We start from the raw sequence: 14,588 nt of genomic DNA on the forward strand, positions 1-14,588 counted from the left end.
CTTATCCTACTGTACTTCATCTTTCTTAATTCCAAAATTTTCTAAGAGATCACCCTGACAAACCATATAAAAGTTCTTAAGTGCTTTCCAAACAATTTTTTTTAAAGACCATAGAATCACAGAATGGTTTGGGTTGGAAGGGACCTCAAAGAGTCCCTGGCTCCAATCCCCCTGCCCTGGGCAGGGACACCTCCCACCAGCCCCATCCAGCCTGGCCTTGGGCACTGCCAGGGATGGGGCAGCCACAGCTCCTCTGGGCAGGCTGGGCCAGGGCCTCACCACCCTCTGAGTGAAGAATTTCCTCCCACCATCTAATCTAAACCTAGCCTATTTCACTTTAACACCATTACGCCTTGTCCTACCACTGCACTCCCTGACAGAGTCCCTCCCCAGCTTTCCTGCAGTCCCCTTTAGGCACTGGCAGGCCGCTGTAAGGTCTCCCGGGAGCCTGCTCTTCTCCTGGCTCAACAACCCCAACTCCCTCAGCCTGGCTCCATCGGAGAGGTGCCCCAGCCCTCTGATCATCCTCTCAGCCTCCTCCGGACACGCTCCAACAGGTCCATGTCTTCCTTATGCTGGGGGCCCCAGAGCTGAACGCAGCACTGCGGGTGGGGCCCCACAAGAGCAGAGCAGAGGGGACAATCCCCTCCCTCACCCTGCTGGCCGGGCTGCTGTTGGTGCAGCCCAGGGTACAGGTGGCTTTCTGGGCCACAAGCGCACATTGCTGGCTCGTGTCGAGCTTCTCATCCACCAGCACCCCCAGGTCCTTCTCCCAGGGCTGCTCTCCACCCATTCTCTGCCCAGCCCGTGTTTGTGCTTGGGGTTGCCCTGACCTAGGGCCTTGTTGACCCCCATGAGGTTTCACAGAGGCTCACCCCTCAGGCCTGCCCAGGTCCCTCTGGGTGACATCCCTTCCCTTCAGCATGTCAGCCCCACCAAGCAGCTAGGTGTCATCAGCAAATTTGCTGAAGGTGCACTCAATCCCCCTGTCCATGCCACCAACAAAGACATTAAACAGCACTGGTCCCACCTGAGGAATGTCACTCATCACTGGATACAAAGATAGCTATTTGTAAAGATGGATCATAATAGCAAACAGTAGTTCTTTCTTATTTAACCACTTAGCAGATATTCAGATAAGCTTCACTTAGACTCAGCTAAGTAGTTTACTCAACTAAACTCCTGTTTGGTTTTGTTTTGGTGTTTTGTTTTTTTTGTGCATGTGTTTGTTTCTAAACTTACCTTAAACACATGAAAGGCCTCAAACTGAATGTTACGACTCTTGTCTCGTAGAAGGTTCATCATTAGTTTGAGATTTTCAGGTTTACTGATGTATTTCGTCATAATTGTGAAGTTGTGTCTATCCAGTAATAATTCACCAAGAAGCTAGAAGTGGAAAACAAGGTGAAATAAGTGATAAGAGACAACTTATAAATGCTTTTAAACATGCTGGATAATCGACATCAGTCTGTAAAAGCAGAAAAAGTCAAACTAAAACATCCTTTTTTTCAACATGCAACTGAAAAATATCCTTTTATTCCCCTTTTGTTATGAACTGGGATTGAAACTAGATGTCTTTTTCATTTTTTTTTCCCACAACTTCATTATTTTTTCTATTTACACAAAACTTAGACATCACCTGCAAGAATTTGGTAAGGAAAGGGAGTTAGTATTTCAAATGAGAAATATCTACACTTCTTTTGCCACCTACTTTGTCCAGAAGGGATGCAAAAAAAAAAAAAAAGAGCAGAAACTTCAGTGGATTTTATACACATATTTCCCCTACCTTCTTAGCTCTCAAAAGTACACAGAACCTCTTGCTGTGGGGAGCACTGTTGCAGGAGTAGTAAGATTCCTCACAAGTACCACCCTTGCTACAAGTTAACTTATATTTATATTTATGTTCAATATTTCTGATTAACTTGAATTGCTGTAGTCACATTATGTGAGTCTCTTTATTAAATAATATGTTGATATTTGTTTAAGGAAATTAAATGATAAATAAACTCCTGCATATAGCCATTTCTGCATAGGGAGAGAAATGACTTGGTGTGTACTGGGTGTCAAATAATGGCAGGACTGGACTAAAAGAAATTAAACGATCTCGAGAATTAAAACATAGGAAAAAAATTAAAAAACACATTATCCGAGGCAGTAACTTAAGTAATTTAAATTAGTCAACCCACCTTGAAATTGAAGACATTCTCTAATTTTGCATCTAAGAAGAAGAAAAAATTGCTTTACCTTAAGTGACTGTCTCTTTGTCACGTAATTTTCCGAATGAAGTAACTTCTCGTATTCACTGAAGAACTAAACGCAGAATAAAGAGAATGGTTAAAACCTTTCCAAGAGCCACAAGTGCTTTTCTTCCAAATTATTATAAAAAAATGGAGATGGAAATCCATAAACAAAAATGTAAACAAAAACTGAAATCTCAGTAGTTTCCTGTAAGTCAGTGCTGCTTAAAATTTGTATATTCTTTAAAAATATAAGTATTTACACTTTCAGTAGGGTTTAATGTTTAGACTGCAATGTATTGAAAGCATTTCTTGTTATTTCTTGAACTATAGTAGTTCTTGTCACTGAACACTATTCATTAATTTCAGAAGTCCCCAGATATCTTGTACTCTTGGTCTGTTACGCATTAACACAGACAAATGATAAAGACTAGGAAAGGGTTCCCTCTAGTGGAAAAAACACATTTTCACAGAATTAGATTTTTGCCTTAGCCTCTTGTTTTTACACTTCTTACATTCAACTGTAAGATCTTAACGTAAATTGTACTGCTTTGACAGAAATTACTTTAGGTTCATTTGGTTTAATATTGTATATAAATTTCCAAAAAGGAATATAAACAAGGTAAGAAAATACTGTTTTATTCAAAGATACACAGCACTAGAAAATTCTGAACAATGAAATGTATTTGCTCACCCTATCATAATGTTGTTCCAAAAATTCTGCACTTAGCAACTTGTGTCTTGTAAGCAAATCCTGTAAAAGAGCAAAAACAATGCTTTCTGTAAAATATTTATATGGTACATACATATTCTGAATAAACTGGGAGTGCACATAAGACATCCAACAGACAATGTTGCTTTTTTTTTAAACAAAGAAAAAACTTAGGATATGAATGTAGTTACTTGTACACAGGACTTGCTAAGGACCTTCTGATGAATTAGGAAAAGTCTGCTACATGTTAATTCACACACATCTGTGGAATTATCATTTAAGAATGGCAGTAATGGATCAAGGGTATGCTCTGCACAGAACTATACACAGTCGAGGCTGAGACCCACTGTTCAACACTGATAATTATTATGCTTGTAGTCATGTAACTGTTTTTTTGTTGTGGGTTGGGTTTTTTTGGTTACGACAACAAAAAATACCTCCAGAAGTAGCATCAAATATACTCAATAAACAAACATAATGCAATGAAAAGGAGTTCACTCACTTGAATAGCTGGAGAGACAGATTTAAAATTCCCTGGCATGAAACTGTACATGTATTAAGAGAATACACGGTAGTTTAAATCTTGCTTTCTAGAATTGTTATTGGGAACAGAGTATGCATGTTTAAAGGAACATCTTGCATTGTGAGAAATAAGGAAGAACAATGTTCAGCTTACCATTTGCATCACCAATATTTTTCTCCTCTCTCTAACCCTTTTTGCTCAAGAGTGTAACACACAACATCTGAGTTCACATAGTGAAAACTACAGAAATAACTTAAATATGGGGTGTAATTTACCTTGAATGTGGCAAATGCATCTGAAGCAATGTCAAATGTCGACATTTCCACATATCTGAAGAAATCATAGAATTGTTCTGACCACAAGATTATTTTAGCAAGTGGTTCATGTCTGATGCATTCTCTAAGCATTATCCCACAATTTAGAGCAATTTCTGGAGATTCGTACCTGTTTAAAAACAAAAGCCACAGATTCTTTATAAATACTTTCAGAAGTTACCATTGCAATGCTACACTAATTACAATTTTCAGTTCTATTATATAAACAAGAATTCAAAGAATGAGGTACTCATTTCTGTATTAAATTTCACCTTCTAATACTTCTCTGAAATATCACTGAAATCACTGCTAATTTATTGCCAAATTATTGCCAATATACGTTCATAAAATGAGAAACAAGATTAAATAAAACTATTTTCTTCGTACTCAAAATCAGTTTTCTTTTTACATATTGGTACAATTGCAGACATCTGGAAAAGCAGCAAATGATCTGTCTTGAAAGCTATTTGCTTACAGCTGACAATAATTTACATAAAACTACCCTTAATATGAGTTTTGAAGCTAAATGGTTAATAATACTGGACATTAATTCATGACCACTCTTTCATTAAACCATTTTTAGCATCACTGTCTGCTCCATACACCACGGGCTTCCAGCTTGACATGTTGTCAGCAGCGCCCTCTAATTTTAAGGATTATACTCTCTGTGCCCGAGTCTGTATTGCCTCAAGCACAGTATCTGCAGCTTCCTACAGGAGACCTTCTGGAACATGACCATCACTGATTTGATGAAAGTGATGAAGCCGTCAGGGACGGCTTCATTTAGAAATTGTCACTACACTTTCTTGGCAGGCTTTCCTGCTCAAATACTAGTGTGTTCTCTCAGACGATTTTAGCATATGCCAACAGCAGCTGCCAAAATCTCACAACAGTGTCTCTAAGACATATTTGACAGAAATACACCTCTGTACTTTCTGCCACCTCGAGTTCCCAAGCACACTAATAGTAGGAAACAGGATGAATAAGAGTCTGTCTTTCTGACCCCAAAACTAATCTCAGCATGTTGCAACATAGGCTATCCCAATCCACAGACAAGTTGTGTCTCTTGTTACCTACCTGCTTCTGAAGCCAAGTCCCTTATACACCTTCCACCTAAAAAGGCCTTGGACCTAATGCATCTGAAGCCAATTTAAATTCACCAGCGTAACTCCGGAGCAAAGCATTATTGTGTGTACTAAGCACTAACTAAATTATCATACAAAAACATTTGCTTATGAATAAATTTTCACATTAAATGCTGCAATACTCTCCTATTTAACTTGTCACGAAGTCTTGGAATCTACTGGACTTTTCATAATTTACCACATAGTTTAAATTAGCATAAATTGACTCAGACAGATACCAGATGTAACACTTAAGTCATTAGAGCTAATTAAATGCCCATTTCAAACATCCTGACTTATGAATATGTTTCAACAATCCCTGTCAGAATAAAGCTCTCTGAAGAGTGACAACACAGACTAAGAATTAGGACAACTGTGTCGCAATCCTCATTCAGTCACACATTAATAAGAGCATGCTGAGAAAGTAGTTCCATCTCTCTGCATCTCAAATTCGTCTTCTTGTAAATTGTTTTGAGGAAGTACTGAATCAATATCCTCTTTCATATTATGCCACAATTAATAATTGTTTTGCCCTTATAAGATTTAAATCTTCCTTCTCAGAATCATGGCTGCAACACAGGAAAAAAAATATCAAAGCACCTCTGGCAGACTGTACGTCTTACAACAAGAAAATAAACTAGCCCAATACACCATGTATTTGGCAGGTTTCACTCTGAACTCGGTCAGCATCTCTGTTTACTGCTATGAACTAGGAGGAGGAAGAAGGAAGAACAAAATAACACTCCCCGTTCAAATGTTAAAAATATATTTGATTATCCTCATATCTCAATGTAAGATAGGCAAATATCTCACTGAAAAGTATGTCCCTTTCCTTCATCTTCTAGCTACCCCAGTAAGTGGATTGAGTACTAGTCAACTGCGGTCCATGGAAGCTTACTGAAGTAAGCTTACCCAGAAGTTTTAATACAAATTATATAATTAATACTTGAAATGGCTACACTTCAAGAATAGCTTATTAATATTGATGAACTTTTCTATCCCAGAATTATATATTGGAGTTGCAACTTTCAGAACTTTCCTAGTTAATGGTAATAGAGACGTCAACAATTCTTTTTACATGTAGCACATTCTCAATGTTTTTAAATCTTATTTTAACAAGAAAATGCTAACAACATATTTCTACTTTCAGGTTTGAGATCCACAGCTCTACACGTGCAACAATGTGTTCAGTATGACATGATTCTCCAACACTAAGAACCAGAAGTAATATCATAGAATGGCTTGGGTTGGAAGGGACCTTAAAGATCACCTAGCTCCAACCCTAATACAAGAATGGAGGAAGAAAGAGCAGGCTAACATGCATGTGCTCTGAGTCATTCTGTTAGGCTGAGTTTGAGCTGGTGCATTTATGTGACTACAGGAATATGAATCACTATGAATAAAATGTCTAAGACAAACTAATACCATGGGATAGGACAGCAAACTGGAAAGGACAGTGGTTAAAGGAAAAAAAAAAACACAGCCTTTACTACTGGATAAATGAGTAAGTTCAGAAGGAAATAATTTCAACTGGATCAAACAGTATACCAAACAGAAAATGTCTGCAGTATCCTAGTAATAATATTTTAGGTTACTAACAGTTCTCAATTTTCAGTCGCATTTCATGCAAAACTTTATTTCTGGTGTTTATTACCCAAATATTCTTTTACTTAGGGGATTTATAGGCCCTTAGGAAAAAAAGGGGGAGGGGGGAACAATCATACTGCAAAGGAAGAAAAAGTATTTCAAAACTCAGCGCTTCTCCATGAATTTGAATTTACAAACTTCTTACTTCATTAAAAAGTGTATTTATCACGCTTACTTGATCACAGCATACATACCCTTTTAACAGCATGAACAATATATTCTGTTGAGTGCAGATGTATTCAACTGTGGGAGTTCTTGTACCAATTTGCCTTCTGAGGATGTTGTTGAAAATTTGAGCAACATCTTTTTTGCCCTGTCAAAAACATTAGTAGTTAAACACATAATATTCAAGTCCACTGTTCAAGGAAGAATTAAACGTTACCATTATCTCATACATTCACACCATAGTGAGTTCTGCAGTTCAGTCAGCCTCTGTACTCTGATCTTAATCAGATCACATACATAGTCTGTTTCTTTATACCCATTTCAAATATGCCAGAACATTCTAAACAGTATCAGCCAGATGTTTCAGCCAGATCACAGGTTATTTATGTTAAGAAATAAAGCCAGTTTATATTTTATCTGACACCTCTGTGTAGCTTCAGTCTCCTGGACTTGCTTTATTCTTGTTTTTTTGCCAATAACATACCAGTTTTTAACTGTGCTTCTGCCTGTAAGTGTGTTTCTTCAATATTCCATTATCCTCTTCCTTTCTCTAGGAACATTTAATTCCACCATTAGCTGTCTGTAGAGCACTTCTGACTGCGGTGTTAACATTCAACTTAAAATTGGAACTTATGGAAGTAAAATAAATAAAACTACAAAGAGTACTCACCCACTGACCTAAAATGCAAGTCTCACATTTTTCAACAGACAAAGAAGTATAAATAAGAACAAGATGCTTGAATTCAGCACAGATTATACACACAAAAATGCACAATGATAACACCAGGCAACATCAAAGTGGCTGGGAATGTTCTCTGTGGAACAGATATACACCTCTTATTTATTTCTTCTAGGACATTTCAGACCACAGCTAAAGATGCCAAATTGGTATGGGCAAAAAGCTGATTGTAAATATAAGCACTTCTCACCATCATTCACATGCATCATTTAAAAGCCAAATTTCTGCAATGAACTTTCCATTTCAGACTGCCATAAATACAACTTCACGACTACGTGTTATCAGATGTAATTCAAAAAACTCCAAGCAAACTTGTACTAAGACTGGGCTTGCTAAGAAAGGCCTTTTAAGCCATTCCACGTGAAGGCTTCCTGAATGTTATACACACACCACACATAGATCATTTTTCTTGATGAACTCTACCTGGTACTATAAATTCCCAGGGTAACCTTTTCTAGCTTTGGAGTAAAATTCAGAGCGCATTTAATTAGCAAGTATTTAAAAAACAGCAGCAATTTTTCAAAACTACTTCAGTTTTCCAATCACCATAAAGAAGATTGCATAAGAAAAAAAAATCGAATGTTTATAAAAATGTAGGAGGATTGTAGTTTTACAAATGGCATGTTTGTGAATTACCACAGACAGTTTGAGGCACTGTTGTTTCCAGGATATAAGAGTTTGTTTGTAAATGCTTGTTTTCTTGATTACAATTCCTCTGAAAGCCAGCCTAAAGCAACACCAAAACTCTTTGTTCTGAAATGAGTAGAACAGTGTTTCCAGAAACTGCTTTACTCCAACTCCACATAATATAGTCATCGACTCTCATTCACTAACATTGCCAATTTTGCTCTAGATCTCACATTTTGCTTTGGATTCACCAGCCAGAACAACATTTTCTTATTCTCCACAGAAGTGAACTGCTAGTGGCACGCAGTAATACCAAGTCAAGTTATTGTTAAAAGCACTGCTAAGTGACCTCATGGTCTAACACGAGCAAACAGGCACCGAACCTTGTGCCAATAGTCACGACCACGAGAGGTGAGAGTGAAACTGTGCTAGCATTGTCTTCCCGGCAGAAGGATCCAGGCCCCCTCATGCAAAAGGCGTTTTTGTGTCTTTTTTTGTGTGTGTTTTTTGTTTTTCCCTTCATTTAAAGAAGAGCAAGAACAGAAAATACAGTTCCAGAAGGGATGCCGTCTCTCTTACAAACACACAAGTCGGCAGGGAGATAAGAGGGAAGTTAGTAACACTGGTAAGTAGATGGTTTTGTTGGCTACAGATATAATTTTTACCAGGCTTTTCCACCCAAAGTTTCAGATAGTCAGGCAGTTTCCTATGCACAAGATTAAAACATGAAGTTTGTTGCGAAGGTTGAAGTGTCTGAGTAAACAGTCCCTGTCTATAACCTCAGCATCCACCACAGAAATCCTCTTCAAGAAGAGCAAAGTTCTTGACAAAAAAAGGTGACATTTACTTCATCTCTGAATGGTCTCAAGCTTTAGTGGGGGTGCCAGAAGGAATAAATGCTAAACTCAATCTTCAAGTTTAAAAACCAACAGGAAATCAAGTTTGTATCTCTCTCAGTAACAGAAAAAACATTTCAAATGTAGTAAGCCCCAAATCATAGAGATATGGGATATAAAAGCCAAAATCTGAATCTAGTGCAGGTTTGGAGCTCAGGTGTGTTGACTTTAACTCTAGGTAAAACAATAGCTGGACAGCCTGCCAGATCCCATCCTTAAAAAGCAGACGTGGTCCAGCCTAGAAACCAACGTGAATGACTTGTTCTCTCTCAAGGGGGAATGGTTATATCCTCATGTTACAAAACAGCAGAAAAATCTAAAAGCAGGAAACTACTTGCAGTCCTTTCCAGTCCCTTTAGAATAAAATGAATAGTTCTTTTTAATGAGAGCAAGCCTGTACAAATTGTTATCATTCTTCATTACCAGAAGATAATGAAGGTTTCCTTCTCTAATAACTGACCCGAGTAAACACCAAACTGATAAGAATCTAGAGGTCAGCAAAATCCAGATGACGTTTCATCATTTCCTTTCTTCGTCAATTAAAGGCCATCATATTTCAGCATTCACTCTCAACTTTCCCAGGTCTCCTTGCTTATTTAATAACCTGAATGTTTTATGTTTGGTGTAAACATTTGTGTGGGTAGGAAAAGAAATACCACCACGTTACAATTAAACACGCATCAGAGGGAGTTATGCAAGGGGCGGAGGGGAGAGAAGAAAGAACAGGGAGGAAAGCTATTATTTTTGGAACATCATACTACAATAGGACTTTTGCGAAGTCTGTTCCCATCATGAACAACTTGGTTATGAACAATACCATCTTTAAGCAACCTTAAGTGGTATGGCCTTTATGGTCAAGGCTGTGGGGTGAGATACAGTGGTTTTGGCTCCTTTCCTGCACAACCACACACTTCTTGTGGGACCTCAGGGAAAACAGGAAAATCCAATTGTATTGCAATTTCTTATAACTAAATAGGGTGATTTTTCACCATGGCAGTGGGAAACTAGATTATTCTATGTGATGTGGTGACATATGGTAGAGGTTTGAATGGAGATATATTTGAATAAAGGTAAGCACTGCTATTTTGAAGTAGTCAATAAAATCTTGTGTTTGTTTATATATATATAAGCAGAATATATAACATATTCTGCTTATAAATATATAAACAGAAAAAGAGGAAAACAGAAAAGGTTGCATCATCATTTCTAAAGAGAGAGAAATACTGAAGACTTAATAAGAGGAACAGCTTTACCTTACACATTTTGAATTCTTCCTAAATGTTATAATAATTTTCCTTTGAAAGTAATTTTATTTAATAAGATGAGAATACAGAGGTGGCTTATAGTATTATAGCTTGTGTTCACTGTAATATTAGTGATATTATTAGTAATATTATTAGAGATTAATCCTTTTGTCTACACGACGATTAAGGATTATTCTATAATTTTAACAGAACTGTATCATAGTGATTAGAGGTTTATCTACTTCAATTTGGGCAGCTTAGGTGCCTAAATTCAGTGATTTCATATTCAGTATTTGCTTAATTTTCTAGATAGTTTGGAATACTGAGTTCTCTTTCTAATGATTTGGCCCCAGCCAGAAAATAGAAGCTGTAGATCGAAAGATGTTCTAACCAGTTAAAGAGACAGGAATTCAGATGTATTTATTTTAAAATATACAATATATGAAATATCAAACTTCTTACCTCAAAATCAATTAGCTGCAAGTCAGCTACTAGGGTACTAAGGAGACCACTGTTGTACAGCTCCTGAGCAAGCTGTGCCACAGCTTCTGTCTGTGGTTCTTTTTCATTTGTGCCATACAAGATTTCTTTCATGGCAACAAGGTTTTTTGAAACCTCCTCAGTGGCCTAAAGAAAATGGGGAAAAAAATACCGTTAGAGCACAGATAATGTCATTTTTCTTTGTAACTTCACACTCTATTCTTATCAACTGCAAACCTCCATTAGGGAGGAAAAAAAAAAAATCAGGAAATGACAACCTGTTAAGAAAACAATAGATGATCTTTCTGCAAACAAGACTGTTATACGTTATTAAAAAAGAAAAAAAAAAAGAAGGGGCAGAGGCAAGACACAAACAATTTAGTTGACAAGTTATCAACAGTAACGTCTCTTCTTTTTTAGTGCCTCTGAACTTCCCATTCAAAAATCCCCTAAAGAATAGTGACGGTGTGAAAAGAACCGGACAAAATTTCCATACAGTAAAACAAAGATCACAGGATCACACTGGAAAACATGACAGAGATACGTGCCTGTCTAGTGAAGTGCCCAGAGAGACCAAATGTACTCCTACAGATTTTGCATTTCGTTTTCTGGCAAATACCAGACTCCCACTGCAGTCACTATGGATGTTTTTTTCCTTACCAAAGGAAAACCTTGAAGAGAACCTCACCTAAGCTCCAGGTTATCTCAGTACGGAAAAAAAAAAATGGCAAAGCCACAAAAAGTGGGTCCTTCAAAAGAAAACATCAATACAGGGGACAATAGAAATGTAAGATGCTTGCAGTCAGGTCCAACTATTCGTTTTCGAAAGCCAGTGCAAGGAATTCCTAAGCTGCTGTGTAGGCCTAGGGCAATGTTTAGAAGTGGAAGCGGAGTTCTCATAAGTAAAACTGAACAAAATCAACAAGAACACTTCTCAACACCTATTTCTAAACCTTAAAGCACAGTTATCTTGGAGGGGAGAGGGAAGAACTACTTTAAATGTATGTTTTCATAGCTTGGGGATAAAACACTGAAAATGATCACCCTAAATATCTGGTTTAGCTATATTACATTAGCCTTTCACGTGCTTAAAAAGTATAAACAGTTTTTAAGTGCACTGATGTTTAGTCATTAGATGAACCTGCCTACAAGGTATGTAAAGTATTTATTTGGTAGCACATGGAAAATTAATGAAGAGAAAGAATGACACCTTTCTGGATATTGCCTGTCTTACAAGGGATATGCAGAAAGATTTCATTTGTGGACTATATCTAGAGAGGTTTAAGATCAGCATGACCCATGCACTATTAAAGACGAAGCCATTCCAGCTTTGCTAGGTATGCAAGTATGGATTCTATGACCTTTACGGAGACTCCGTATCATTTTTAGCTCCTCCACAACTTTCCACTCCCCACTGCCTCCGTTTTCTCACTAATTCCGGTTCCTATTCCCAGTTGTCTCCTCCTTTAATAAAATTCCAAGGGATTTTCTGCACACTGTCAGTAAGACAGCAAGAAGCAGGTGTTCAATGCACCTGCTTAGACAACTTCTAAAGATGTAAAACGAGAAAGCCAGCTCACCATATTACAATGGTATTATGGCACACAACTGCTCTATTTCTTTAACATTCAGAAGAAATACACTTTTACCAAGAAAAGAACGGGAACGCCTGTCAAATCTGGAGCTACAGAGAGATGTTCTTGAATCACACCAAGAAAAGAGGAAGAAATGATAAAGACTTCTACTGTAGTTTGTCCCTGCACACTAATTTAGAAAGCAAGATGAAGGAGGAAGAAATGCTGAGGTTTGAGGAGTTATCTATTTTAAGCAAGACAGTGGCAACACGGAGGACACACCTGCAGTTAAGAATGCCAGTGAAGAATTCTTCATACTGAGAATCCAGAAAACAGAGCACCCTCCCCAAACTTTAATGATCAGATGTAAAAGTTCTCCTTCAGCATCACTCCTAGACGCTGTCAGCAACTGAAATACTTACAAACCAATAGGAAAAAATATACAGTGAATGCTTTTTCAAAAGAAGCCTTCTGCCCTAACATGAACATACAACTCAGTAGCTGCAAGAAGAGACACCAGGACTTGAATTTGTTTTCTCATTGTCTTCACAACTGTCAAGACCATCTACAGGTGCTTCACTTGATCTTGCAATGACACGCTGCTTTAGTGGTAATTAATGGTAAGAGACACAAAATTACAGAACAGCTTGGGTTGGAAGGCACCTCAGGAGGCCATCAGTGTCCAGCCTCCTGCTTGAGACATGACCAACCTCAAAGTCCTATCATCCTGATCAACTTGACTCATGTTCAGCCATGTTCCGAACAGCTCCATGGGTGGTCACTCCATGACCACTCTGGGCAACCTCTGCCAATATTTGATCATTTTCATCATGAAAACATGAAGCAGACTTGCTTGTATCATCTCAACTTAGGCCAAACTATAATTTTTGGATACACACAAATATAGAAATATGAGGTTTTCTGAAAGTATTTTATTAATAACCAAGGTCTTTTGGTGCACAATGTATCCGTAGATGATATTTCTATATTCTCTCCTCTTCTACTCTAAAACTCAACATCAAAAAGGACTAGAAAAACTCTTACAAGCTTTTTCTAGAATCTCTCTCTACTCTTCTCTATTCCATGAGCTCTCTAATGTATTACAGACACACAACATGCAGAGCTATTTTTACCGTTTAAGATGCAGAATGGAATTTAGATAGCTACACCTGAAAATATAATGCTACATTAAATATCAAGTCAAGAGGTAAGTAAAAAAATGGTTAAAAATTCAAGACAGAAAAGGAAAGGCTAACTAGCATTACTTGTAAGATTTCCTAAGATACACAGATCTAATCAGACATGGCATATATTATATTTTTAATATATAAGCAGAATATGTTATATACATGCAGGATGCATATGTGTATTATATAGATCTCGATACTGAGAAAGAACAACTTTTCAGTTTTAGAAAGAAATTCTGTGACAAGTCACATTTAAAATTCAATAGTGCCAGATAATCAATAATGTCTGAGGATAAGTCAAACTCTAAAAGTAAAGCTTCAAGTAAGGAAAGCAAAAACAGTACTTAATTCTCTCTTTTTTTTTTTTCCCAGTGATAGGAAGGTATTATATCAAAACAAGACACCATGAAGTCACATATATGATTGTCACAACAGAATCTGTTGCATGTCTTTATAGCTACAAATCACTATGGTTTATTATACTCTCTGGGGTATTTCACAGATACTCCCAAAATACCAAATACTTCATTTAGATTTGTACAACTTTAATACTCCAGTTTTATCAAATAACAATCTTCTTTACTTAGAGAGCAGGAGAGCACAGTAGGCTCTAGACCTACAGCTAGGAGAGCCATCCACGTCAATAATGCAATTGCATAAATTGCACCATTAATGAAAACATTCATAAAAAAATGGAAACTACCTATAGTTTTCAGCCTGTATTTACCATTTTGTCTAGCCTATAGCTATATTTATTAAGTTTAAAAATGATTGCACCAGATTTCAGCAGACATCTGTCATGAAGATAACATTAAAGAGCTAAGTTCAATTAGAAGAGAAGCCCGTCTTCTCTTCTAAAAAAAAAAAAAAAAAAAAAGGCAAACAAAAACCTTTGTCCCCAACTTTATCCTCTGGGTAACAGCCCCACACAGTAGGCAGGGCAGAGCACTTAACCTTTAGCTTTCTCTCAACTATGAATTAATTGCATACATGTGCATAACAAGCTCAAAATTTCACTGCTTTGTAAATTTCACTGTTAACTCACTGAATGAAATCTGATCTATGTCTGTGGGACCAGGTCATAATATTACACTGAAACCTGAATCAAATAAAATAGCA

General features: G+C 37.2%; 1 protein-coding gene across 2 annotated transcripts in view; it reads right to left on the reverse strand.

Moving 5' to 3' along the window:
* The window catches only part of CAB39 (calcium binding protein 39), a 40,962-nt gene that overhangs the window by 3,165 nt on the left and 23,209 nt on the right, over positions 1-14,588 (reverse strand). For both annotated transcript variants that reach the window (XM_080605209.1, XM_080605210.1), the window contains exons 3-8: positions 10,691-10,855; positions 6,752-6,870; positions 3,748-3,916; positions 2,932-2,991; positions 2,245-2,310; positions 1,243-1,386 (exon numbers count right to left, since the gene is read on the reverse strand). In XM_080605209.1, the coding sequence (XP_080461335.1) occupies positions 1,243-1,386; positions 2,245-2,310; positions 2,932-2,991; positions 3,748-3,916; positions 6,752-6,870; positions 10,691-10,855 (723 nt within the window). The remainder of the gene's footprint in view (positions 1-1,242; positions 1,387-2,244; positions 2,311-2,931; positions 2,992-3,747; positions 3,917-6,751; positions 6,871-10,690; positions 10,856-14,588) is intronic.

Source organism: Anser brachyrhynchus (assembly GCF_964034855.1).
Source record: "Anser brachyrhynchus genome assembly, chromosome: 9".
Taxonomy (NCBI): Eukaryota; Metazoa; Chordata; class Aves; order Anseriformes; family Anatidae; genus Anser; species Anser brachyrhynchus.